The sequence below is a fragment of the Globicephala melas genome, chromosome 19, assembly GCF_963455315.2.
Source record: "Globicephala melas chromosome 19, mGloMel1.2, whole genome shotgun sequence".
Taxonomy (NCBI): Eukaryota; Metazoa; Chordata; class Mammalia; order Artiodactyla; family Delphinidae; genus Globicephala; species Globicephala melas.
This window is the reverse complement of record NC_083332.1, coordinates 261,373-288,377: the sequence shown is the minus strand read 5'-3', so window position 1 is coordinate 288,377 and position 27,005 is coordinate 261,373. Positions and strand designations below refer to the sequence as shown.

Sequence of the window (27,005 nt, the reverse complement as noted above, 5' to 3'; positions counted from 1 at the left end):
GGCTAAAATATGAACAGTTCGCAGAACAAGAAATGTAATGGTTCTTAAACATATTAAAAGATGCTCATAACTAGCGAAATTCTCACTCATTAGAGACACACAAATTAGAACTGTATTGGAATACGATTTTTTACCTATCAGATTGGCAAATATTCAAAAGTTTGGTGCCATAGCCAGCTGATGAGACGGTGGGGAACACGTCCTACCATACATTGTTAGCGGGATGCGAAACGTATAACCTCAAAGGACAGGAATTGGGCAAAATTAAAAACACATTTATCCTTGACCCAGTAATCCCATTTCTAGAGATCTAAATATACACTGCCCAAAATGCAAAATGACGTAGGCACAGGAGTATCCATTGCAGCACTGTTTGTAATAGTCAAACACTCAGTACAGCTTACATGTCATCAGTAGGGGGCTGCTAGAAGGAACTGTGGTCCTGCAACACAATGGTGCCCTAGCAGCTGGCAGAGAGTGATCGCCCGCCAAATCATTAGGTATAAGCAACGAAGTACATCAGAGCACTATGTGTGGTATGGAATATTTTACCCAAGGAAGAGTGTGGGATACACGTGCAGAATGTATTTGCTTAGATACTTTTTTAAATGGAAGGATAATCCAAAATTAATATAAATGATTACCAGTGGGAGAGGGCAGGGATAGAGGGAGGAGCAGCCAAAGAGGCTAGGCTTCTCTAAGTGTAATTTTGCTTTTGTAGTTTTCATTTTGGAACCATGAGAGTGCTTTGCATAATTAGAAATTACTTAAGTTTTAAGTGATCTCTAAAAATTGAAAGTGTTCAGTGAAAAGCTTATCACATGAATAATTATTTCCATTAACTTAAAAACACAGCAATTTCACCTTAGAGATAGATCTTAAGGACAAAAAGAACTGCAAATAACTCTTGAACTGTCAGTAATAAGATTGGAGGTAATTTGAAACACAAAGCAACTAAGTAATTCTGCTGATGTAATTGGGAGCCAAGATTTTCAGCTTGAAAAAAAAAATCAAAGCATAAAATAAATAATTAAAGCCCTGTCACACTAAATTTGATATAGAAATATCAGGATAAATCTAAAATGTTTCTCTTAAATATATATATATATATCCCAATTTTTAAATGTCCACTGAAGAGGTTTTTAACAATAATTACCATAGTAGCAATGAATACTACTAGTACCCAGATTATGGTCTCTAAAACACATTTCCCGTTAAACAGAACCAGGGTTCCTCAGCAAAATGGCCAATTCCAAGGCTGGTACTGGAAATTTACAGAATGAGCCTGTAACATCTTCTCAGACAGGAAAGTAAATAAGCTATCAAAGGCTACTGAGGTCATGTCAAAAGGACACAGGAGCCAGACTGAGGGAGCTGATCTTGGCCAAAGTTTGGTTAATTGAAGCATCAACTTGTTCACTGAAATAGGTTAAAGCACAGAGAATATGTTTAAAATCCAAGTATATAAAACACACTCACTGGTCACCTTTGAAGGATGCTAACACATCTCAGTTTTTTCAAAGCAAAGGGAAAGAATGAAGCATTTGTCCTCTCTCTCCTGTACATCTTAGGTGGCGCCCGAACAGGGACCTGAAGGTAAGTAATCGCGTGATCGCGGGACCGAAGGGGAATTTGGTCCGCTCAAGAGTAAGCGAAACCTTCGGGATCAGTAGATTAACTGTAATGGGGAATTCCCATTCAGTAGAATTTCAATACATTAGACTCCTGAAACAGTTATTACGGAGTTCAGGAGTAAAAGTGAAACCAGAATCTTTTGATGAATTGTTTGCGCTGGTTCGTAAACATCGTTACTGGTTTCAACCTACTGGTCATAACCAGTTGAATTTAAAAGTTTGGAAACAGGTTATACGAGCCTTAAGAACAGCTCATCAGCATAGAGACCCTATATCTGTCCGTGTTTGGTCTCTTTGTAAATTAATTTCCCTTGCCCTGGAACCATTACAATCTAAAACTGAAAATAAAAATGGGGCGCGCCCTCAGCGTCCGAATTCTGCTCCCGATCATTCTGCTGCTTTTCGTACTCTGTTTCGTGAGTCTCCTATAGAGGACCTTCCTCCGCCTCCTCCTCCCCTTGTGTCTGAGACAGGAGAGGATTTTTCAGGTTCCAGTGATGAAGGGGCTTTTTCTGATGATGATAAAGATCGGGAGCAAGCTAGCAAACAAAATGAGATGCCACTTTCTCAACAGAATGAGATTTCTGATATATTTTCAAAGTTAAAAAATTTGATGGCTAAATTGAAAAAAAATAAAAACAATGAGCCATGTCCTACTATTCCTTCGGCTCCTCCTTTAGAATTAACAGCTTATCCTGTTGGAGCCTCTCGTCAGTTTCGCTTTCCTCTAAAACCTGAATCTAACAAACTTTTATTGGAAGAAGAGATGAATAAGGAAAAAAAGCAATATTCTGAATCATTTTTTGCTTTCCCTATTGTTAGACAAGCTATGCCTGCTAATGATCAATTTCAGAATGGATATGTAAATGTTGAGTATAACCATCATGATATAAAAATTTTTTAAATGCTAAAAGAAACTATTAATGCGTATGGGATACATTCTAATTATATTTAAGGACTTTTGTCTGGATATGCTACAGAAAGCATATTAATTCCTCATGATTGGGAAGCGATTGCCAAAACTGTTCTTAAACCTGGACAATATATACAGTTTAAGACTTGGTAAAAAGAGGAAGCTAAAAACATGGCAAGGACTAATGCGACCCGCAATCCTCCAGGGCCACTTTTAGATAAATTAATAGGAGCAGGCGCATTTAGTAATCTACAAGCTCAAGCTCAATTTGATGATTTACGAATCATTCAAATACGTATGTGTTGTTTACGAACATAGTTACGAATGGAACCCCCTGAAAAAACAGCACAATCTTTTACTAAGTTAATGCAAGGGCCTGGTGAGCCTTACACTGATTTCTTGTCTAGACTGCGTGCAGCCATTCAAAGAGCTGTAGCACAAATAGAGGTGCAAGATTTATTATTACAATCTTTGGCCTTTGAGAGTGCAAATCCTGAATGCCAGAAGGCATTGCGACCTTTACGGGCTGTAAACGCCCCACTCGAGGAGTATATAAAAGCTTGCCATGATATTGGATCTCCTACTTATCATGCCAATTTACTTGCAACTGCCATAAATAAAGGTTCAAATAGAGGATAACTGGCAAATTGCCTGTGCTCATTATATAGGCAAAATATATAATCTCTATCCTTCTGATAAATGTTTACAATTTTTGAAAAAGATTAATTAAATTTTGACAAAAATAGTTCAATCAAATCCTGTTATAGGACCAACCTTTTTTACTGATGCCAATAAAATGGGAAGAACAGGATATGCTAACAATCATGATCAAAATGTGTTACAATCTCCATATGTTTCAGTTCAAAAAACAGAACGATTTGCTGTAATACTATTGTTACAAGATTGTCCAATTGCTCTTAAATAAGTACAGACTCTCAGCATGTGGAATTTACAGTTAAAAATATTGAGACCGCTTTTATCCCAAATGATGGATCAGAACTGCACTCTTTATTTCTGCAAATACAACATATAATTAGACTACGTACTGCACCACTTTATATTACTCATATTCGTGCTCATACTCATTTACCCGGCCCATTGGTAGATGGAAATGATTTTATTGATACTTTAGTGGGTACCGTAGAGTTAGCTACAGCAGAACATCACAGATATCATACTAATGCCAGAGGATTGAAAAATAAATTTAATCTTACATGGAAACAAGCAAAAACTATTCTCCGTACATGCCCGCAATGTGCTGCCATTAATCAACCTTGTTTGAATATTGAAGTTAACCCTAAAGGCTTATCTGCTAATGCTATCTGGCAAATGGATGTAACTCAATATCCTGGTTTTGAAAAGTTAAAATATATTCATCATTCTGTAGATACCTACTCTCATCTTTCATGGGCAACTCCATTATCTTCTAAAAAAGCTGATGTTGTAATAACTCATTTATTAAAAGCTTTTGCTGTTATGGGAATTCCCGACAACATAAAAACCGATAATGCGTCTGCATATCACTCTCAAAAATGTCAGACTTTTTTTTACAACACGTAATATACAACATATTACAGGTATCCCAAAAAGCAGTACGGGACAAGCTGTTATTGAACGACAAAACCGCACTTTGAAAAAAATACTTATAAAACAAAAAGGGGGAGATGAGGTACAAAGTCCTAGGAAAAGAATACATATTGCTTTATTTACTCTTAATTTTTTGAATCATGGAGAAGATGATTTTAATGCAGCTGACAGACATTGGACAAAAATAAGTACACAAGAACTTAGACAGCCTGTTTTTATATTAAATGAAAATACTAACACTTGGGAACCTGCCGAGGTTCTTCGCTGGGGCCGGGGATACGCTTTTGTTTCTGCAGGAGCTGAATCCTATTGGGTGCCGGCTAAAAAGATAAAGCTTCGGGATGGCAACTAAGCGTAGCTTTGATGTGACGGGAATGACGAAGGGATTTGCGGAGATGGATTTGAGCAAGAGAGCATTCCGTGTGCTGTTGGATCAAACAAAGACGGCGTCTCCATTGACCTGGGGGCAAATGAAAAAGTTTGCAGGCACTGCTGAAAATCTTGTCATTTCACAGGGTAAACCCCTCACTAGCACCAATCCTTTTGTGGCTATGTTGGCAGTGTTGTCTGCACAGATAATAAGCATATCAACCAATGAGATAAATTGTACTAACCATACTTATTGGACTTATATTCCTAACCCTCCTCTTAATATGGGGGTTACCTGGTGGGATGCCCCAATTCTTGTATATGTAAATGAGTCTGGATGGTTGCCTGGTCCTTTTGATGATAGAGGCCCTTTAAAGCCGGAAGAAGGAAGGATAATAGAAAATTACACGGTGGGTGTTAATGGACCTCCTATTTGTATGGGAAAGGGAGATCATTGCCTTAAAATGAATTATCAGGCATGGTTAAATGTTGTCAAAAATGAAAGCAGGTATCATGGGTTATATCTTTTGAGTGCTTATAGTTTTAAAAGTTCTAATTCCACTCTTAATGAGAAAGTTTCCGCACCTTACTTGCCTCCATGTCAGGTTCCTCTTGTGGATCGATTATCGGATTGGGTCCATTGGACTCGATGCCGAGGAGAAATGGCTCGGGTTCTTGCTAATACTTCTTGGGGAAGCGTCATTGATTGGAGCCCTTTTGGCTCCGTCCGAGGAAAAAGGGGTCTGAAGAATTTACACTAACATAGAGAGGATAATACTATTTATAGCAATACTATTAATGATACCATAGTATGACATGCAGGAGGGTTTTCTCCTCCTGTCCTCATTTAAATGGATATCGTATCCAAAAGGATTTATGGAAGCTTATGACAGCTTTGAAAAAGATTAATTCCTGGGTAGGACATATGGTTAACAAATCTGGAAATCATAGTTTGACTTTTCATAAAAATGTTACTCGGTATACTCGTAGTTGTGTAAAATTACCTTATATATTGTTAAAGGGACCAGCTGTATGGAATGAGACTCAAGGTATTATAATATGTAAAAATTGCTCTCTGTATACCTGCATTAACTCTAGTATATCTTTTTTTTTTTGGAGGTACACGGGCCTCTCACTGTTGTGGCCTCTCCCGTTGCGGAGCACAGGCTCCGGATGCGCAGGCTCAGCGGCCATGGCTCACGGGCCCAGCCGCTCCGCGGCATGTGGGATCTTCCCGGACCGGGGCACGAACCCGTGTCCCCTGCATCGGCAGGCGGATTCTCAACCACTGCGCCACCAGGGAAGCCCCTAGTATATCTTTTAACATATCTACTGAAAGTTTGTATATCTTACGAGCTCGGACAGGTCTTTGGCTTCCTGTCAATCTTGGAAGGGAATGGCAAGAATCTCTTCCTATGGCTGTTTTGCAATATTTAGCTGATGCATTAAAAAGAAGTAAAAGATTTGTAGGAATGTTGATTGCAGCTATCATGGGTATTATATCCATAACAGCTACTGCTGCAGTAGCTGGAGTTGCTTTAGAACAACCTATTCAGACCGTTGATTATATAACTGATTGGCATAAAAACTCTGAAATGCTTTGGTCCTCTCAACGACAAATTGATTCGGAAATACAATTTGTCTGCAATTTGAAATAGCAGATTTACAACAAGCTGTGGTTATGTTGGGGGACCAACTTGTAAATTTACAAAGACAAATGAAGCTACGTTGTGACTGGAATCAAAGTGCCTTTTGTGTCACTTCGGTTCCATATAACCAGTCTGCATTCCCCTGGGCAAAAATAAAAAAGCATTTATTACATCACAAAAATTTGACAGAAGAAATTGTGAATTTACAAGGGAAAATTCAACAAACTTTTCAGAAGAGATTACAACGACTTAATTCACAAGAAGTATGGACTGGAATTATTCAAGGACTTAATAATCTAAATCCCATGTCTAAATTACATGCTTTATTTGGTTCTACTGCAGGATTGCTAATGCTCATTATAATAATAATCATATGTTTAATTGTAGTCCGACGACGAGTGAAAGCTACCCGCCATGCAACATCGCGACAAGCTGCCGTGTTCTCCTTGATGCTGCACAAGCTGCAAAACAAAAAGGGGGAAATGTAGTGGAATAACTGAGGACACGGAAAGGAGACGTGACCCATGAACCCCCACCCCCCACCCCCAGCAAACTGGGGGCTGGCGAATAAGCCAGAACTGCAAGCAGTCCTGATTGCTTTGAGCAACCCCCCCCCCCCCCGGGCAAACCGGGGGCATGCGAATAAGCCAGAACTGTAAACAGTCTTGAATGCTTTGAGCCCCCCCTCCCCGGCAAACCGGGGGCCTGCGAATAAGCATTGAGTGCTTTGGGCACTGATCCATGCGATGTCCTCGGTATAATCAGAATGGTGGGAACACAAGGAAATGTTCTTGTGCTACTTCAGTATAATCAGAATGGTGGGAACACAAGGCAATGTCCTTGTGCTGCTTTTGCTCAAGGACGAAGCACGGCATGTTTTCAAGAAAGCCCATTATTGCTTGTATAATCAATAAAAATATATGTTGCTGCTTTGGCATTTCTGGAATGTTAAAAAAATAAGTCTTAAAATGTAAACATAGATAATGCTTTAATAAAAGCTACCACAACAAGACAGATGGCGCTGTTTTGCCTGAGCGAGCGGCAGCCCTCTACTGCTGTGCTTCGGCACAATTCATCTCGTGTGATGAGCTTGCTTTCGGCCCTGTCATAAGATAAACTACAACATTAGGGAAACCAAAAAAGTTGGTAAGGGAAAATTTTTCCTTATGGAAGAATTCCAGCAAGTAGACGTAGAAAGAATGATATAATTAGAAAACCACTATTTTGTAACTCCTAATGAAATAATGGGTGTAAGGCAACGATCATCAACGACTGCTAGAACCCATTCTGTGAAAAATGTTGGAGAACTTTGTAATAGACGGATCAGGCTGTCAACACCTGAATGATCAAAATAAACATCAAAGAAGCGCGCCAGATATCATGTGTCTTCTGATATGATGCAAAAGGAAACGTGCAATGCCTATGAAAGACTGTCAAATATACATACAAATTTGAATCTAATTAAGCCTCTAGATCCAACTACCAGTTTACAGGAAAAACAAGGGAAAGAGAAATGACACCATAAGGATACCATTACCAAAATCCAAAATGTAGTAAAAATTTACAGGAAAAATTTACCTGGTTTCAACAAATAAATGGAAATGAAAAAGCATTTGTGGAGGAAATCCATAAACTACAAGACTTAAGCACACATTAACCAAATGCAAGGCGTGAACCTTTTTCAGATCTCAATTTGAATAAACAAAAAATTTTTAAGACGACACAATTTGGGGTAAACACTGGATATTTGACATTAAGGAATTATTGCTAGTATTTTTAGGTGTGTTAATGATTTTGTAGTTATCTATTTAAACTCATTTTTTCCCATGATATCTTTTTTTTTCAATCGCTCAGACATCCCAGGAAGTTGTGCCATCATTAGCCCTTTTTTTTTTAACATTTTATTTATTTATTAAAAAAATTTTTTGGAGTATAGTTGATTTACAATGTTGTGTTAGTTTCAGGTGTACTATCTTTTTTCTGATAGATATTGGTAACCTTATGTACTGATTATTAACAGCTTTATTGAGACATCATTCACATAAAATTCACCCACTTAAACTGTACAATTCACCCACTTAAACTGTATAATTCAATGGTTTTTAATATACTCAAGAGTTTTATAATTTTAGAACATTTTCATCACCCCCAAAAGACACAGATATCCATTTAGCAGTCACTCACATCGCCTCTAAAACTCCTCCAGCTCTAGGTAACCACTAATTTACTTTCCCTATGGATTTGTCTATTCTGGAAAAAATCATTATCTTTTAGAGATATGTTCTTAGGCATTTATGCATGAGATGATGTGTCTGGGATTTGCCGCAAAATCATCCAGCGGTGGCTGAGAGCAGGTAGGGATAGATTAAATTTAAAAAGCAGAATGCTGACAGTAAATGCAGCTGAGTACTGCATAGAGGAAGCATGGGGTTTCATCATACTATTCTCTTTACTCTTGTATGCTTGTAATTTTCTGTAATAAAAACAAACAAGGTCGTCTATTTTACCATAATGAAAAGCCCCAAGGTGGGCATAGGCAATATTGATTCAGTGACTCCGGGAGGATCCCATTACTTATTGTTTCTTTCCATCTTTCTGCTCTGCCATTCTCAGCATGTTGACTTTGCCTCTTGGGCTGGTTTCCTCATGGTGCTGGCATGGCGGTACTTTTCTATACATTACATGCAGACAACACTGTCCAGAGGCAATATAAGGGGACACACTAGTGTCTTATGTCCATTTTTAAGAGAGAGGGAAACTGCCCCAGAAGCCCCCAGCAGACTTGTCATTTCTCCTTGGCCAGAACGCCCTTGACTAATTCAATCACAGGGCAAGAGGTATGAGACCACTCCATCAAGACTCTCCTTTGGGAAGTTAGGTTCCAGACATTCTGGAAGAATATACAAATTGCAGAGTCACATGAGCAAGTATGAAGTGTGCAAATAAGAAGCAATGGCCTTAGGTAAAGCAACCAAGAAGGTCAACTCCAGGAGAGTCAAGGCAAGGAAGACTGGTCACAGGAGCAACCCAGACACAAGAGCACAATCCAGGAGCTTAACGATGCCTGAGGTTCAAGTAGAGCCAGAGTGGTTCCCACCAGAAGGCAGGCCTGGGAAGGTTTCCTGTGGTCTCTCCCTCCTTGAAAAGCCAGGGCAGGTTACCAGGTCTGTGGGTCTTAGCCCCACAAACAATGGCCAGACCACATATAACAGAACTCTTTGACCCACAATCTCTATTTTTTGCCCCTGTCCCACTTACGACCCACCAGAGAAAGCCAGATAAGCTCCCCCGAGCAATCACATAGGATGACCCACTACTAGTTAGCCGGCCTCCAACTTCCATACTCCACACTCAGGACACACCTGAGGCCATTTCTGTTTGTTGCTGTCAAGCTTTCCCTCTCCTGTGCCGGCCTTTGAGCCTTTGCCAAACGCAAAGACTGTGGTGGACTCCCCTGCTCTAGCGGGCTCTGAAAAAACGTCTTCTGTGGTCCTCATCAGGTGGTCTCCCTTTACTCCCACGGCAGGTCTGGCCGTTGCAAAGGCCCACGAGGAAAGCACGAAGCCGTGCACGGTTCAGACACGAACGTCGCGCCCTCGACCTGTGTCGCAGACGCCCATGAGGAGAATCAGAGTCGTCCATTAATTCGGGGCCGAGGGGCAGAGCTAAAGGGAGCAACATTCTCAGCCACAACCCGAGCTGTCGTAAGAGATAAAAAGTTGGGTCGCCGACGCCCAGACACCAAAGGCCTCGACGCTGCCGCTGCCGCTGCCGCTGCCGCTGCCGCCGCCGCCCGGAGCAACGGCCGCAGCAGCAGCTGGAAAAACTGCCACTGAAGCGAGAAAAACGGCCGCCAGCCCGCGGCCTTCTGGGACTTGTAGTTCGTTGCGCCGAGCGCGCGCACTTCCGCCACCCACCGGAAGTGCCGCCATTACCCGCGAGCGCAGGTGAGCCTGGCCCGGGAACCTGCGTGGGGGGTCAGCTGTACCCGCGAGGCCACCCCAGCCCCAGAACGTGGACACGTTTTCTTCCACTGGTACGTGGACTTTTAATTTAACTTGAAGAGAAAGCGTATGTTGTCCAGATGAACAAAGAATTAGGGGCAGTCCTGGCAGAGCAAATGGCATCGGGCAAACTCCGGACCAGGGTGTTGGCCTGTGTTGGTTGTGTTTGATGATGCCCCAACTTAAGGGCTCGGTGTGAGAGGGGGCTCAGTGTGAGAGGGGGCTGTATAGTGCTGTGGAGAGCAGGGACACAAATTCCGTTGTGCGTGAGGACTGGGGTTTGGATTACAGAGCCTCAGTAAGTAGAAGCATCAGGCGGTGGATAACTCAGTGCAAGGGATAGTGCCAAGGGAGTAGAAAGAATGAGGAGGACTCTGACTTTCCAGGTCTAGTGAGGAGCCAGGATGGAGGCCGCAGTGCAAGAGATGAGGAACCGTGGTCACTCTCAACTGTGTTGAGTCCAGGAGTCTTGTCAATGATAGAGTTAATCCATAGTTGATCTAAGAAAGAAACGGAACTTAAAAAAAAATTATTTGTTTTATTTATTTTTGGCTGCACTGGGTCTTCGTTGCTGTGCACGGGCTTACTCTAGTTGCAACGAGCGGGGGCCACTCTTCGTTGTGGTGTGTGGACTTCTCACTGGGATGGCTTTTCTTGTTGCAGAGCACAGGCTCTAGGTGCATGCTTCAGTAGTTGTGGCATGCAGTCTCAGTAGTTGTGGTTTGCAGGCTCTAGAGCGCAGGTTCGGTAGTTGTGGAGCACACACGGGCTTAGTTGCTCCACAGCATGTGGGATCTTCCCGGACCAGGGCTTGAACCGGTGTCCGCTGCATTGGCAGGCGGATTCTTAACCACTGTGCCACCAGGGAAACCGAGAAATGGAACATTTTATTCAAGTGAACCTGAGGATTATAACTCAGGAAATAGTCTTTCAGAAAGCTCTGAGGACTGTTCCACCCTAGAGATCAAAGCACAGTTATATACCTTTTTGAGACAAAGGGTCATATATCAAATGATGAGTTGACAGTTTATGTAATCCAGAGCTGCAGTACAAAGCCAGTAGTGGGTCACTGTGACCCCTTACAAAGAAGGAACTTTGTCTCCTAAGGAGATAGGGTTAATGCAGATACAGGATACACACTAAATGGGAGGGAAGAGACCCAAACAAGCAGAGGAAAAGTTTATGTTTAAATTTTTCTTGTCTTGCCATAAAATATGAATTTTATTTCATCAAGTCTTTAGAGACATGGCTGGATGTGGAGGAGGGAATGGCAGTGACAGGGAACTTGGGAGGGAGGTCTAGGCTGGACATAAAGCCTGGGGCAGCCCTTGAAACCCCACCCCCTCACAGGCAGGGAAAGAGGAAACTAGAATAGGAAGGAGAAAGAGAGGCCTCTAGAAAGAGGGACCCCTGCCAGACCAGACCCCTCCTGGGTCCAGCATGAGGAAAAGAAGGGGAGTTTTATGTCCAGCTATAACCAATATAATTAAATCTGCTGTGCCCCTACTGTGTGTCAGCACAATGTTAAGCAATTATAAATGCAGCTCACATAATCATCACAGCAGCACCACAAGGCAGGTGCTCTTCTCCCGGATGTCTACAGATGAGGCTCAGAGAGGTTAAGGAGGCCTGTTCAGAGTCCTACAGAGGCACGTGGTGGAACTAGGACTTCGAAAGCAGGCAGTCTGGCTGCGGAGGGGAGGTGTTCCCAGCCCTCACCCTAGGGTGTCTCCAGACTAGGAAGAAGAGGATCAGAGGGTGGAAATGGACACGGGTAGTAGGAGATTGCCCGTGGCTGGATGGGAATGTCAGAACAAGGTAGCATCATATAGAGTCTTCAGCGGCCTTCTTAGGTGTGGTGAACATCTGTGTGTGTGCATGGTGTGGGTGTGCTTTTGGTACAGGCAGGGTGAGAGGGAGTCAAACATAGGGAAGGGTTTGGGGCAAGATTCGGGAGGATTTTTGCCTGGCTGTCTCAGTGGGACTGTCACGTGACTACAGCCAAGATACTAGATGGGCAGAGTATGGGAAGCAACGACAGTGTTAAGCAAAGCAGGGGATAATAGGTGTGGCCCACGGGCAGTGGGGCAGCACCCAGCAGCTCCAGAAGGATGATACCCTCCTCTCAGAGTGCCCTTAGCTGTCCTCCTGGTGATTTTCATATCCTCCTTGTCCCCATACCCCACCTCCGTTTTTAGAAACCAACTGATGTTTCATTGGGATATTTTTTAATTGTACGATTAATTGTTTTGACACTGCCTCCACTTCTCCCTATTTAGTATCTTGAAATAAGAGGAAATACTGGTCCCTCCTTTATTTGAGTGTTGAAGGACTGCTGTGTATCTTTGGGCTCATGGTTCAGACACCGCAGCACGTGCCTCAAGGCATTTACCTTGAGCCTGGGGTAGCCCAGGCCCGGACCCAGGCAGACTGGCCCTCTCCACAACTGGAAAGCTGGCTCGGCCACCTCAGCTGACCTCAGAGCCTTGAACAGGGAGAACACGTGATCAGATCTCCGCCTCTCTGCCCCTCACTCCCCAAGGGATGGTCCTCAGCTGGCATTGGCCACCCTCTCCTTTGGGGATGGGAATGGACTCAGGAGTGTGGAGATACTTAGGTGGGGCTGAATCCCTAATTGTTCCCCCAACCCCAGCCCTGCCTTCTGAGGACCTCTGCCCTCTTCAGGACAGCTTCTCCAGGTATGAGGAGGAAATGGAGGCATATCCTCAGCAGATCCTGTCTCAGGTGAGTTGGGGACCTTCGCGTTCATTGCCTTAGTCTCCTTGGCTGTAAAATGTGTCCAAGGATAACACCCAACTCCTCAGGCCAGCACACACGAGAGTTCTGTAATGCTGCCCTATGCCTTGGGGTGAAGTCTACAGGCTCCCTGCGTGAACAAGCCAGGAACTCCACAAACCTGGTTCCCTGGGCCAGGTCTCTGCCTCAGACTTTTTATTTGTGGTTTTTGCTCAGTGGGCCCTTGAGGGCAGGCAGAGCTGAGCCTCCATAAACATGCAGGCACTCTGGGCCCATTGATCCTCACTGAGACCACTCAGGAGGGCAGCTGAGAGTGTCCCCATAAAGAGCCACAGTCACCCTTAGATCGCTCACGGTGCAGCACATGGCGGGTGGGTGCGGGTCCCTGACCTCCTTCAGGGTCCCAGCATCATACACTTGCCTGTGCTTCCTGGGTGCCAGGGGTCAGTTGCACTCATGTCCTGTGAGACTCCCCGGTGCAGGAGGCTGTCTTCATAGTCGCATCAGGGCAGCTCATGCCGAGAAGTTCAGGGACACGTCCAGGTGTCCAGCTAGCAAGTCATGAAGCAGAGAGGCCAACTTGGTCTACTTGGGCTGCTGTAACACAATACCACCCGCTGGGTGGCTTGGACAACAGCCATTTGTTTTCTCACAGTTCTGGAGGCTGGAAGTCCAAGATCAGTGTGCTAGCAGGGTTGGTTTCTGGTGAGGACTCTTTCTGGCTTTCAGATGGTGCCTTCTCTATGTCTCCACATAGTAGGGAGAGAGAGAGGCCTCTGGTTTCTCCTCCTCCCCTTGTAAGGACACCAGTCCCATTACATTAGAGCCCTGCGCTATGACCTCCATTAGCATTAATTCCGTAAAGGCCCTGTCTCCAGATAAGTCACATTGTGGGGTAGGACTTCAACATGCGGATTCATGGGGAAACAATTCAGCTCATGGCATTGGCCTTCTAAAAACACACCACAGCCCTGATTTGTCCCATGGGCCACTGTGTGCTGACCCCTGATCTAGAGCATCCTCTTTGACTGGCTTCCAATCTGTGATTTTGTAGAGAGGCTGGGGACGGGGATCTCCAAGAGGGGTCCCCGTTGTTTCCCAAAACAGAAAATCGGGATCACTGGTGTGACCAGTGGTAGATGAGATACCCAGGCAGAAATGAAAAGGCCATGGGCCTGAGGCTGGGTCTGATCTGAGCAAGGGGTTCTCCCTCCCCTGTACTGTCCTGTCCCCCCAACGTCCTTGTCGAGAAAGCAGGGTCCCATGGTAACACCAGTGATGTTTCAGCCACCTGTGAGCTTCAAGGACGTGGCTGTGACCTTCACATGGGAGGAGTGGGGACAGCTGGACCTGGCCCAGAGGATGCTGTACCGTGAGGTGACTCTGGAGACCTGCAGTCACCTGGTCTCCCTGGGTAAGGCAGGCACTGCCCATCGCAGGACCCAGAGTGCGGCTCAACTCAAGGGTGTGCCCAGGCTGGGCCAAAACGTGCTGGAAGTGGGTCCCTTTGAGATTTGGGTCCTGGTATTGCCGCTTACTCCATCTCCAGAGCAGATCTGTGGCTTGTCGTTCAGGGAGTGGGAAATCTCCTCGGGAGGATGCGGGGGCCCTCCTAGTCCATTCACGTCTGACCCCAGGGGCGAGGGCTGGGCCTGTCACCAAGCAGAAGACCAAGCCCTCTGTTTTTCCTCCGTTGGCCAGGGCTTCTGCTTTCAAAACCGGATGTGATCGCCCGACTGGAGCAAGGGGAGGACCCATGGAGGGTGGAGCCGGGACCTCCCCGAGGTGAGAACAGGCCGGCGGCCCAATGGTTAAGGTCCAAGGAGCAGGGAGGCCATTTTGGGGGAGTTTGCTCAGGTGTTCTCTGCTGCCTCCTCATGTCCAACAAGGCAGCTATGTTCTCATCCACATCAGCCTGTCTCTGTGCCCAGCCCACCCACAGAGAACACTTGTTGCTGTGGTCAGGACATGTCTCACACATGGGTTCATTTCTGTCCCCGTCTTCCTCTGGTCTTCACCCCTCTGCTGCTGCATCTCATTCCCATGTCCTCACGCCCCCTCTTTTCCTCCATCCTCTCATCCTGACTTCTACCCAGGGTGGAAGCTCCTCAGCCCTCCCCTTCAGGCTGGTCTTTGCTCTGCCATTTGGGTGATCGGCAGTCCTCCATGTTGGACGTTCCCATGTCTTCAAGATGATTCCAAAGTGTGGTAAAAACTTGTGCGTCCAAGCCTTCCAGAAGGATTCCTACTAAATCTTCCTGGACCTCCTTTCCCACCTCCCCTCATCCCATAGGCCCACCTCCTACCCTGTGTGTCAGCCTAATTGGAATTATCTTTTTTTTTCTTTTTTTCTTTTAGAGCTGTATCAAAACACAGTTTACGTACCATACAGTTCACCCATTTAAAGTATGCAAAGCCTCTTAGTATATTTGCAGTATGTGTATCCATCACCACAATCTATTTTAGAACATGTTCATCATACTGACTAATTGGGCTGCTTCTGATCTTTTGTTGTTTTGTTTTAATTCATAGACTTTATTTTCTTATTTATTTATTTATTTAGCTGGGCTGGGTCTTAGTGCGGCATGTAGGATCTATAGTCACGGCATGAGAACTCTTAGTTGTGGCATATGGGATCTAGTTCCCTGACCAGGGATCAAACCCCGGCCCCCTGCATTGGGAGCACGGAGTCTTAGCCACTGGACCACCAGGAAAGTCCCCATTGATAGACTTTATTTTTTAGAGCAGTTTCATGCTTACAGAAGGTACAGAGTCCCGTATACCACCCCACCCCACACAGTTTCCCCTGTTATTAATGTCTTGCATTCTCTGGCACATTTGTTACAGTCGATGAACTTATATTGATAAATTATTATCAACAGAGATCAACAGTTTACATTAGGTTCACTGTGGTGGTGTACGTTCTGTGGGTTTGGACAAATACATAATGTTATACATGCACCACTATAGTATCGTACAGAGTAGCTCCACTGCCCTAAAGATCCTCTGTGCTCCACCTATTCACCCTCCCTCCACCCTAACACCTGGTAACCACTGATTATTTTACTGTCTCTGTAGTTTTACCTTTTTCAGAATATCCTATAGTTGGAATCATGCAGTACGTGTTCTTTGCTGAGTGGCTTCTTTCATTTAGCAATAAGCAACATGTTTGTCCTTTATACCACCTTGCCCTAGCCTGGAGGCGTTTAATTTATCTCATGTGTTCCTGTGCCTTTTTACCCTGTTACTCTCTTGCCTGCAGCTTCTGTTATTTCTTACTTCTGAACTCTTACCTACTTTTACTTACCCTTGGTTCTCAAATGACATCATTCTGAATTTAGTTTACCAGCAGTGTCTTTCTTCTCTTCCGTCATAGACGTTACTTTCTTGCTGACCCACACAATCTGTCTTCCTCATTTCAAGATCTTGGTGCAGATGCTACTGTAGAATTTTAACCTCCTTTGCCCAGTTTCCAACAGCCAGGCACATCTTGGACATATCTTAGCCACTCAAAGATTTCTGTCCTTTCCTCCTCCAAATACCCTTTCACTCCCCTTCATGGGGCTGTTGTTTCATTTGAAAAGTTCTCATCATCAGAGATTCCAAGTCAACACCCCAAAGGAACACAGCAGTGTCTTGGGAAGGAGAACAGTGCTGGTCGTGGGAGAGGTTGGGCATAGATAAGGACCTTCCCCATGAGGGAAAGAAGGTCTTTGTTGGGCAGAAGGGAAACGTCCTCTTGGAAGTCAAAGGATAGCCAGAGAGTGTAGGTCATACGTTGCCAAATGGAGGATACTTATCTCCTTGGCAGGCATAGGGAGAGAAGCATGAGACCCTGGGCAAAGGCCTTGATATTACTGGATGTGGGTGGCTACCAGACTGAAAAGGACAGTATGTGGACAAAGTGACAAGTAAAAAGGGAATCCTGGAGGATGCAGGCAAGGAGGATCCTGAGCTGGGAGCCTGTGGCACTCTTTGTTAAAGGCCCAGTATCTTCAACAGGCCGAGGAATCCCCTTTAGAACCATAATAAGGGTGACGACATCAACAGTACCATGTACAGCAGTACACCGTGTGCCAGACACTGTGTGAGGCTCACATGCTGATTCGTTTATGCCTCGAAGTAACCCTTGTTAGCTAAGCATTCGTATTCCTGGCTTACTGCCAAGGAAATCGAGCCTCAGAAGTTGCCAGCTGGTGGAGTCCACTTGTGGCCCAGTCTGGCCAAGCACCCTGCTTCAGGGGCCATAGCACTTTTCTGGGGAGTCTGTGACATCAATTCTGGAGTGGTTAAAGGGACTTTTATTTCCCTGTGGGCAGCCTGAAGTGATGGTAGAAATGGTGCATTAAGAATATTAAATTAGGGCTTCCCTGGTGGCGCAGTGGTTGAGAGTCCGCCTGCCGATGCAGGGGACACGGGTTCGTGCCCCGGTCAGGGAAGATCCCACATACCACGGAGCGGCTAGGCCCGTGAGCTGTGGCCGCTGAGCCTGCACGTCCAGAGCCTGTGCTGCGCAACGGGAGAGGCCACAGTGGTGAGAGGCCCATGTACTGCAAAAAAAAAAAAGAATATTAAATTAGTGTTGGTATTTGGGATCTCGTTTCAAGATCCAGCACCAGGAAATGGATAGACTAAGATTGTGGATCATAAGGTTGAGGCACATGTTAAGATCCTGTTTCCTGTGACTGCTATTACAGATTACCAACTTGGTGGCTTAAAACAACACAAATTGATTCTCCCACAGTTCTGGAGGCTACAAGTCCAAAATCAGTATCATTGAGTTAAAATCAAGGTGCAGCAGGGCCATGCTCCCTCCAGAGGCTCCAGTAGGGAATCCATTCCTTGTCTCTTCCAGGCTCTGGTGGCTGTGGGATTCCTTGGTCTGTGCCCACATCACTTTAGTCTTTAAGGCCAACACCTTCAGATCTCTTTGCTCTGTGTTCAGAATGCTTTCTGTGTGTATCAAATCTGCCTCTACCTCCCTCATATAAGGACACTTGTGATAACATTTGGGGCCCATCCAGATAATCTCCCCATCTCAAATCCTTAACACATCTGTAAAGATCCTTTTTCCAAATAAGGTATCATGTTGACAGGTCCCAGCAAAGAGAATGTAGGTATCTGTTGTGGTGATTGAGGGCTTTATACCTTCAGACCCAAATTTTTTGTGTGAATTTCTCCTTTAAGCTTCACCCTTCCCTGCTTATTTTATTCCTCTGCTCCCTCTTTGGGGACCAGTCCTCCTGAGTCATCTCTTCATTACCTTTGCTTGCTTTTTTGTATTTTACCACTGATTTCCTCTTTGCTGAGCCATCCCTTCCTTTCACACCCTGCATGAAATTACAGTCCATGGATTAGAAACAAACCCAGAGATACCTCTCATACTTGGTGGTCTCCTTCATCCCACTCTCCCCTCCTAATGCTGCTCCAGTAATTCAGGCAATTTGGATTTCTTTCAGACTGGAAGACTACACTGGAAAATAAAGAGTCAGCTTCTGAAGAGGGTATTGCTGTGGAAGAGCCATCTCACCACATGGAAATGAAACACTGTGTACAGGAGGAGGGCCCCTGGTTGGTGTCATTAGGAGAAGTGCAGCATTGGAGGGACCAGCTAGGGAAGCACCAGGAGGACTCTCTGAGTCAAACAGTACTTACCTCAGAGAGACATTTTGCTCAAGGGGGTAGTTATCTGAGTCTAAGCCTTCTACCTCCGACATTACCCACAAGGACACATTTCCATAAGCTCAACTCACAGGTTAAAAGGTTGAAACAGAACTCGGTTTTCATTAATCATCAGAAAAACTGGGCTGATCTGAAGTCCTGTGAAGATCATCAAAGTGCTAGAGCCTTCTGTCAGAGCACTTACTTGAATAAAATTGCAAATGTTGAAACGGGAAATAAAAAACCTTATGATTATACTGTCAGTAGTGACTCTTTAAACTGTGGTACCTCCCTTCATTTTCTTAATAGAATTTTTTCAGCAGAGAATGGCAATGACAGTAAGGACGATGGAAACAGCATTAATCATAGCATGTCTCTGAATGAACACAAGCCAATGAATTTTGGAGAAAGTCAGTACGAGTGTGATGAATGCCTTGTACAAACCGAAATAAGTGATCCTGGAGAGGCACCATTCAGATGTGAGGAGGACTGTGGTGCCTTCCACGTGGCCTCATCTTTTCCTGACTGTGACATCATTCAGACTGGAAAGAAGTCATATGCATGTAATCAGTGTGCAAAATCTTTCAGCTGTTGCTCTAAGCTTGTTGTACACAAGAGAACACACACGGGAGAAAAGCCATATGAATGTACTAGGTGTGGGAAGTCTTTCAGCCAGAGCTATGACCTGGTTGTACACCAGAGAACTCACACTGGAGAAAAGCCCTATGAATGCAACCAGTGTGGGAAATCCTTCACCCAGAGTTCCAAACTTATTAGGCATCAACGAACTCACACTGGAGAAAAACCATATAAATGTCATGAATGTGGAAAATCTTTCAGGTGGAACTCTAACCTTACTGTTCATCAAAGAATTCATACTGGAGAGAAACCTTATGAGTGTGCTCATTGTGGAAAGTCCTTCAGTCAAAGCTCTGACTTTGTTGCACATAAAAGGACTCACACTGGAGAGAAACCCTATGAATGTAACCAGTGTGGAAAATCTTTCATTCGAAGCACTCAGCTTATTAGGCATCTGCGAATTCACACTGGAGAGAAGCCATATAAATGCAATCAGTGTGACAAAGCCTTCACTGGGAGCTCTCACCTTATTGAACATCAGAGAACTCATACTGGAGAGAAACCGTTTGAATGTAATCAGTGTGGGAAAGGCTTCACTGGGAGCTCTCACCTTCTTTCACATCAGAGAATTCATTCTGGAGAGAAACCGTATGAGTGTAATGACTGTGGGAAAGCTTTTCGGCAGCGATCTCAGCTTGTTGTGCATCAGCGAACACATACTGGAGAGAAACCTTTTGAATGCAGTCATTGTGGAAAAGCTTTCAGCCAGAGGTCTCCCCTCATTGTGCATCAGAGAATACACATTGGAGAGAAACCCTATCAGTGTAACATGTGTGCTAAAGCCTTCAGTCAGAGGTCCCGCCTTATTGAACATAAGAGAACACATACTGGAGAAAAGCCCTATGAATGCATTGACTGTGGGAAAGCCTTCAATGATCGATCAACCCTTACAAAACACGAGAGAACACACACTGGGGAAAAACCCTATGAATGTAATCATTGTGAAAAGGCCTTTAGCCAGCGGTGTCAACTTACTAGGCATCAGAGAATCCATACTGGAGAGAAACCCTATGAATGTAATGAGTGTGGAAAAGCTTTCAGTTGTAGTACATCCCTTATTCAACATGAGAAAACCCATGGGAGAGAAACCCTATGAATAATCAAGATGGAAAAGCTCACTGCCAGACTTTCTTTACTAGACATCAGATGACCAAGGTATGATTCTCAGAGTGTAGTCTAATGACCATATACATCAGAACTGCTTGGAGTGTGTGTGTTGAAACTGCATATTACCAAGCTTACCCTCAGTTTACTATATCAGAATATCTAGCAGTAAAATCCAGGAGCCTGCAGTTTCCAAAAGGAGCACACGTGATTTGTATATATACTAAAATTTATATACTTCTGCATTTAGGTCATGAATATGACCACTGATGAAAAACATTCAGTCAGAGCTCTCGGCAGAAGTTAGAAAACACAGAATGGAGCTGTACCCACCAGATAATCTTTTTAGTGCGTACAGCCACGCAAACTCAACCAGACGTTGTATCCACATTCATGGAGATGATGGGGAACCGAAAGATACTCTTTACACAGAGCCCCAAACACTCAACCTAAGAAGAAACCATTGCATGAGGAAGTTGGTGTTTGGTAATGAAATTTGAAGCCAGCTATGTTCAGTGTAAACCAGCAATTAAAAACACAAATTGGGGAATTTTTTGGTGGTCCTATGGTTAGGACTTGGTCCTTTCACTGCCGGGGCCTGGGTTCTATCAACGGTCAGGGAACTAGGATCCCGCTGCATGGCATGGCAAAAATAAACAAACAAAAAACAAATCGAAGGAAAACTAATGATGGGAAGTCTTCTAAAATGATTTTTATTGGAATTAAAAGTAGACTCAATTTTTCAGGGACTCTGTCATGCTCTAACTTAAGTTTGTTGCTCAGTTAGGTTGACTAATCAAAAGAGTCAAGTGAAGTGAAAACAGGGCTCAAAACGGTATATACACAGAATGTTACAACATATAAAATCATGTGCACAGATGGTTGGTTAAGAAGGTCAACTCGGCAGCATGTTCAAAAAAAGGCTGAAGTGTAAATCAGTGGTGAAGCAAGTGGGAGAGGCCATTATTGCAGGTTTGAGCAAGGTGAAAGCAGGTGAGAGCATCGCCTGGAGATGCAGAGTGGGAAAGGCTGTAGCTAGGAACTTGCAAAGAGGGAGCTGCAGGAGTGGAGGTCACAGCCCCCCTGTCAGAGCTGTAGACTGACAAGTGGGGCGGGAAAGCAGGGTTCATTGAAGGTCTGTCCGTGAAACTCCTAATTTGCTCTCCCCTCTCTTGCGTTAAGTATCTGGCCATGGGTAAGCAAAAAATATAGTAGAGAATGAATTATGTGCTATAAGAAAAAGTCTGAGGTCCTCGGCGCTGCCTACGGAGGTGGCCGCCATCTCTTACTCGGCATCATGGCTGCCCTCAGACCCCTCGTGAAGCCCAAGATCGTCAAAAAGAGGACCAAGAAGTTCATCCAGCACCAGTCAGACCAATATGTCAAAATTAAGTGGAACTGGTGGAAACCCAGAGGCATTGACAACAGGGTGCGCAGGAGATTCAAGGGCCAGATCTTGATGCCCAACATTGGTTATGGGAGCAACAAGAAAACAAAGCACATGCTGCCCAGCGGCTTCCAGAAGTTCCTGGTCCACAATGTCAAGGAATTTGAAGTGCTGCTGACGTGCAACAAGCCTTACTGTGCTGAGATTGTGCACAACGCCTCCTCCAGGAACTCCAAAGCCATTGTAGAGAGAGCAGCCCAGCTGGCCATCAGAGTCACCAATCCCAACACCAGGCTGCGCAGCGAAGAAAATGAATAGACAGCTCATGTGCACGTTTTGTTTAATAAAACCATAAAATGGCCCAAAAAAAAAGAAGTCTGAGGGACTAGGGAATCTGGTGTATTATGCTCCAGAACAAGTGCTGCCTTATTTTGGCATTTCAAGGACATTCATCCTAACAGCTGGTTCTTACCCTTTTAATCCTAAAGCAAAGTGTGCCATTAAACCAGCCCCACCCATCTGTAGAGCTTCCCCTCTGTTTTTTGATAGCTTCTTCAATATCATGAGAGCTGGGGAGTGAATGATTAAGGAAGCCTCCAACATGAATGAAAAAATATCTGGGGCTTCCCTGGTGATTCTGTGGTTAAGAATCCGCCTGCCAATGCAGGGAACACGGGTTTGAGCTCTGGTCCGGGAAGATCCCACATGCTGTAGAGCAGCTAAGCCCGTGTGCCACAACTACTGAGCCTGCACTCTAGAGCCCGTGAGCCACAACTACTGAAGCTCACATGCCTAGAGCCCATGACCCGCAACAAGAGAAGCCACTGCAATGAGGAGCCCCCACTCGCCACAACTAGAGAAAGCCCAAGCACAGCAACAAAGACCCAACGCAGCCAAAAATAAATAAATTAATTAATAAAATTATTTTTTTTAAATCTAAGATAAAACAGAAAAAAAAACTGCCAAAGAGAACAGATATTCAGGAGAAATAAATATTTTAAATGTTTTATTCTAGGAGTGAGTCAAGAAATAATTGCAAATGAAAAATAAATGCAAGATGCTCTTTTAAAAAGAATAGACTCCCTGAAATTAAAAGTAAGACTGTTGGGCCAAAAAGCAAAGAAAAGAAAGAAAAAGGGAAACTTCACCAGAGCTGAAACATCTTCAGATCATGGATAGATTCACGCAGCATGAGAAATTGAGAACACAATTAAAAAGACATCACAGACTGGGACTTCCCAGGTGGTGCAGTGGTTAAGAATCCGCCTGCCAATGCAGGCGACACAGGTTCGAGCCCTGGTCCGGAAAGATCCCTCATGCCATGGAGCAACTAAGCCCGTGCACCACAACTACTGAGCCTGCGCTCTAGAGCCCGGGAACCACAACTACTGAAGCCCGCGTGCCTAGAGCCTGTGCACCAGAACAAGAGAAGCCACCATGAGGAGCCCACGCGCCACAACAAAAAAGTAGCCCCTGCTTGCCACAACTAGAGAAAGCCTGCGCAGCAACAAAGACCCAAGACAGCCACTCACACACACACACACACACACACACACACACATGCACACACGCACACATATCACAGAAACTTCTGGAAAGAATTTTGAAAGTAGAAAAGGAATATTTTTTAAGAAAAAGGAATGTTTCTTCTAATTAAAAAAATCAGAGACTTCAAAGTAAGCAAATTGTTCGAGAAAATGTACAGATTGTACAAGACAATTGCAGTCCAAATGTGAAGCAAATGTTTTTAATATATATTTATTTACTTTTGGCTGCATTGGGTCTTCAATGCTGCACGTGGGCTTTATCTAGTTGCGGCGAGTGGGGGCTACTCTTTGTTGCGGTGCGCGGGCTTCTCATTGCCGTGGCTTCTCTTGTTGGGGAGCACGGGCTCTAGGCTCACGGGCTTCAGTAGTTCTGCCACTCAGGCTCAGTAGTTGTGGCTCTCGGGCTCTAGAGCTCAGGCTCAGTAGTTGTGGCGCACAAGCTTAGTTGCTCTGCGGCATGCGGGATCTTCCCAGACCAGGGCTTGAACCCGTGTCACCTGCATTGGCAGGTGGATTCTTAACCACTGCGCAACCAGGAAAGCCCCTGAAGCAAACTTTAGAAAGGAGTATTCATTTGACCCTTGTGTTAATAATTCTTCCTGGAAGAGGCAGAGGACTCAGGAAATCGGAAAAAAAGAGGGGGAAATATAATCGTTGTTTTGATTGGCCCTTCACTGAACAGTGTTTGCATAGTTCTGATATAAAGAGTAGATACTGTTTATTTTTACTTTTCAATTTTAGGAAGAAGCCCAGATCTGTGACAGAATAGATTTCTTAATGGCAACAGAGTGGCGTGCCATTGTTCCCAGTCCTGTCACCAATAGTAATGGCACAGCCTGTGACTGTTACAAAGTAGAAAGGGGAAGAGAAGCAGAAAGGGGGGAGTGTATCCCCGTATCATCATCTTAGGAAGCGGGCTTTTAAATACAATACTTTGGGTTACTTAGGAGACCAAAACTAGAGCTCAAAACAGTAATATGACAAAAAGTTGGAAGCAAATAGAAGAGCAACGACGTGAGTCAAATCTAAATTCCTTATCAGAGCAGGAAGCCAGTAAGGTCTACAGACTGAAAGAATTGCAGAGGTGGCCTCAGAAAGAACCAGAATAGAAATGGCTAAAAGTGGTTGATGGGATTTGTGACTGTTGGGTAAGGTGGGGCAGGAGACAGCTACTTTCCATTTTAAAACTTCTGTAGTGTTTTATTCCCTGGTGGTACACTTCTTATTTGGGTAACAAATTATTTCAAATGTGTACCTATAGGTGAGCAAAACTACAGTGCATGAAGACATCTGCAGTTGATTTGGGGGTTATGTACATGTTTCCTTTTGATTCAGTGTCACTGTAAATTGAAGATTAAAGAAGCAAGAACTTAAAGATGTCAGGCTCTTCTATTTTGCCAATCAGAGTTGATTCCAGTAGAGCAGGAAGGCTCCTTGGCTTCTTAGAATTCCTTGGAGTCCTTTTAAGGCTCTAAGACTTTATTTTCCAGAAGCCTTATCACCAGGAAGTCAGTGGGCCCCCGAGAGGTGCTGGTATCCTGGGACACCTGGGTGGACAAGACAGGTGTGTGAATTTGTATAACCACCAAATATTGAATGTACTCCCCCAAGGTCACTTTGGCAGTTACCTGGTATTTACTTTCCATAAGACCCTATAAGTAACGGCCCACATGATTCATATGAGACTCGGAGTTTGAGACAGGGAATGCCTTCCTACAGTGGCGTGGACAGAACAGAGGGGACTTTGCTGCCTGGTTAGGCAGTTGGTCCTGCTGCTGAGACCAACCTTGTGTAGCTTTCAGAAGATGCTGGGGCCTGGGAGGAAGGACTTGTGCAATGGATCTAGCAAAGTGAGTGTTGTTTGACAATTCTTGTTGACCAAACACCTGAGAGACATTTCCATTCAGCAAGTCTTAAAATTAGCCTTGTTCGGTGAAGGCACTATTTAGGGACTCAGTACGGAAGATGCGTGTGATGCCGCAGCGCCCTCAAGTCCCTTCTTCCCAAGATGGGGACGCCACACAGGAGCATAGGGGTTATGGGTTCCTGGAGACCACACCTTGTGGGAATCACACAAGAAGGATGCATGTAGGGGGCTGGGGGGAATGGAAGACAGAAGTTGCTGTGTACACAGTGAGTGCTTCAGGCCCTGCTCTGAGAGGGTTCTACCCTTTCATAAATCGGAAACCAGAGGCTCTTAAGGACCCAAGAAGTGGGCTCATTTGAAATAGGAACCCGAGACCTTTCCGCCCAAATGATTCTCATACCCAGTGGTTCCAAATCAAAACGTGCATAAGACCCACCTGAAAGGAAGTGTTAGAATTACAGCTTATTGGACCCATCTTAACATGTTGTAAAGAGTACTCTTGGGCTTCCCTGGTGGCGCAGTGGTTGAAAGTCCGCCTGCCGATGCAGGGGACACGGGTTCGTGCCCTGGTCCGGGAAGATCCCACATGTCGTGGAACGGCTAGGCCCGTGAGCCATGGCCGCTGAGCCTGCGCGTCCGGAGCCTGTGCTCCACAATGGGAGAGGCCACAACAGTGAGAGACCCGCGTACTGCAAAAAAAAAAAAAAAAAAAAAAAAAAAAGAGTAATCTCAAAATTGTATATCCATATAACTATTTCCTCTTTGTTGGTTTCACTTACATTTGTGGCTTAATTTTTAGAAGACCTTAAACAGTTACCACACCTGTGTTACATGTGACCCAGGGGCTCCTTTTAACAGAAATCCATTCTCCCTGCCCACCCCCACCCCCACTTTTTAAAACACAGATACCAAAATAATCATAATGTATATTTGATACAACCAGTAGTGAATCTATTGGTGGCCCACAAGACCACTCCCACATCTAGAGATTTTTCTAGAATTCATAGGGCTCAGCATCCAACTGTACTCACAGCTGAAATTTACGGCAGTGGTGTACTAAGGATACACAGTTGTTGGGACTTCCCTGGTGGTCCAGTGGGTAAGTCTCTGTGCTCCCAATGCAGGGGGACCAGGTTCTATCCCTGGTTGGGGAACTAGATCCCACATGCATGCTGCAACTAAGACTCCATGTGCCACAACTAAGAAGTCTGCATGCCACAACTGGGAAAAAAAAATTCCGTATGCTGCAACTAAAGATCCCGCATACCGCAATGAAGATCCCATGTGCCTCAACTAAGACCCAGTGCAGCCTAAATAAATAAATAAATATTTTTTTAAAAGATACACAGTTGTAGGACTTCCCCAGTGGTCCAGTGGTTAAGACTCCACGCTTCGACTGCAGGGGGCACGGGTTCAATCCCTGGCAGGGGAACTGAGATCCCACATGCCATGTGGCACAGCCAAAAAATGAAGAATAAAAATAAAGGATACGGGGCTTCCCTGGTGGCGCAGTGGTTAAGAATCCGCCTGCCAATGCAGGGGACACGGGTTCAAGCCCTGGTTTGGGAAGATCCCACATGCCACGGAGCAACTAAGCCCGTGCGCCACAACTACTGAGCCTGCGAGCCACAACTACTGAAGCCCGTGCACTTAGAGCCCGTGCTCCTCAACAAGAGAATCCACCGTAAGAAGCCCGCCCACCACAACAAAGAGTAGCCCCCACTCGCCGCTACTGGAGAAAGCCGGCGCGCAGCAACGAAGACCCAACACAGCCAAAAATAAAATAAATAAATTTATATATTAAAAAAACTTTACTTTAAAAACAAGAGCTGTTCCCAAGGAGAAGATAATAGACTCAACACCCCACCACCACCTCTCTACCCTCTG

General features: G+C 44.8%; 2 protein-coding genes across 2 annotated transcripts; both read left to right on the top strand.

Moving 5' to 3' along the window:
- The first annotated feature begins 10,099 nt into the window (after nt 1-10,099).
- Nucleotides 10,100-20,314, top strand: ZNF544 (zinc finger protein 544). The gene is given in 6 exon segments (XM_060289047.2): nt 10,100-10,188; nt 12,842-12,901; nt 14,201-14,327; nt 14,615-14,698; nt 18,373-20,215; nt 20,217-20,314. Coding segments are annotated over 5 exon segments (2,184 nt in total). The 5' UTR covers nt 10,100-10,188; nt 12,842-12,868; the 3' UTR covers nt 20,314.
- A 1,228-nt stretch (nt 20,315-21,542) lies between these two features.
- On the top strand, nt 21,543-25,791 carry LOC132593949 (large ribosomal subunit protein eL32-like). The gene has a single exon (XM_060289065.2). The coding sequence runs from the start codon at nt 21,543-21,545 to the stop codon at nt 22,020-22,022; it is 480 nt and encodes a 159-aa protein (XP_060145048.1). The 3' UTR covers nt 22,023-25,791.
- Nucleotides 25,792-27,005: the final 1,214 nt, after the last annotated feature.

What these genes read in the sequence shown, in the direction of transcription:
- LOC132593949 (XM_060289065.2), top strand. Translation starts at nt 21,543, where the DNA reads ATGTGCTATAAGAAAAAGTCTGAGGTCCTCGGCGCTGCCTACGGAGGT.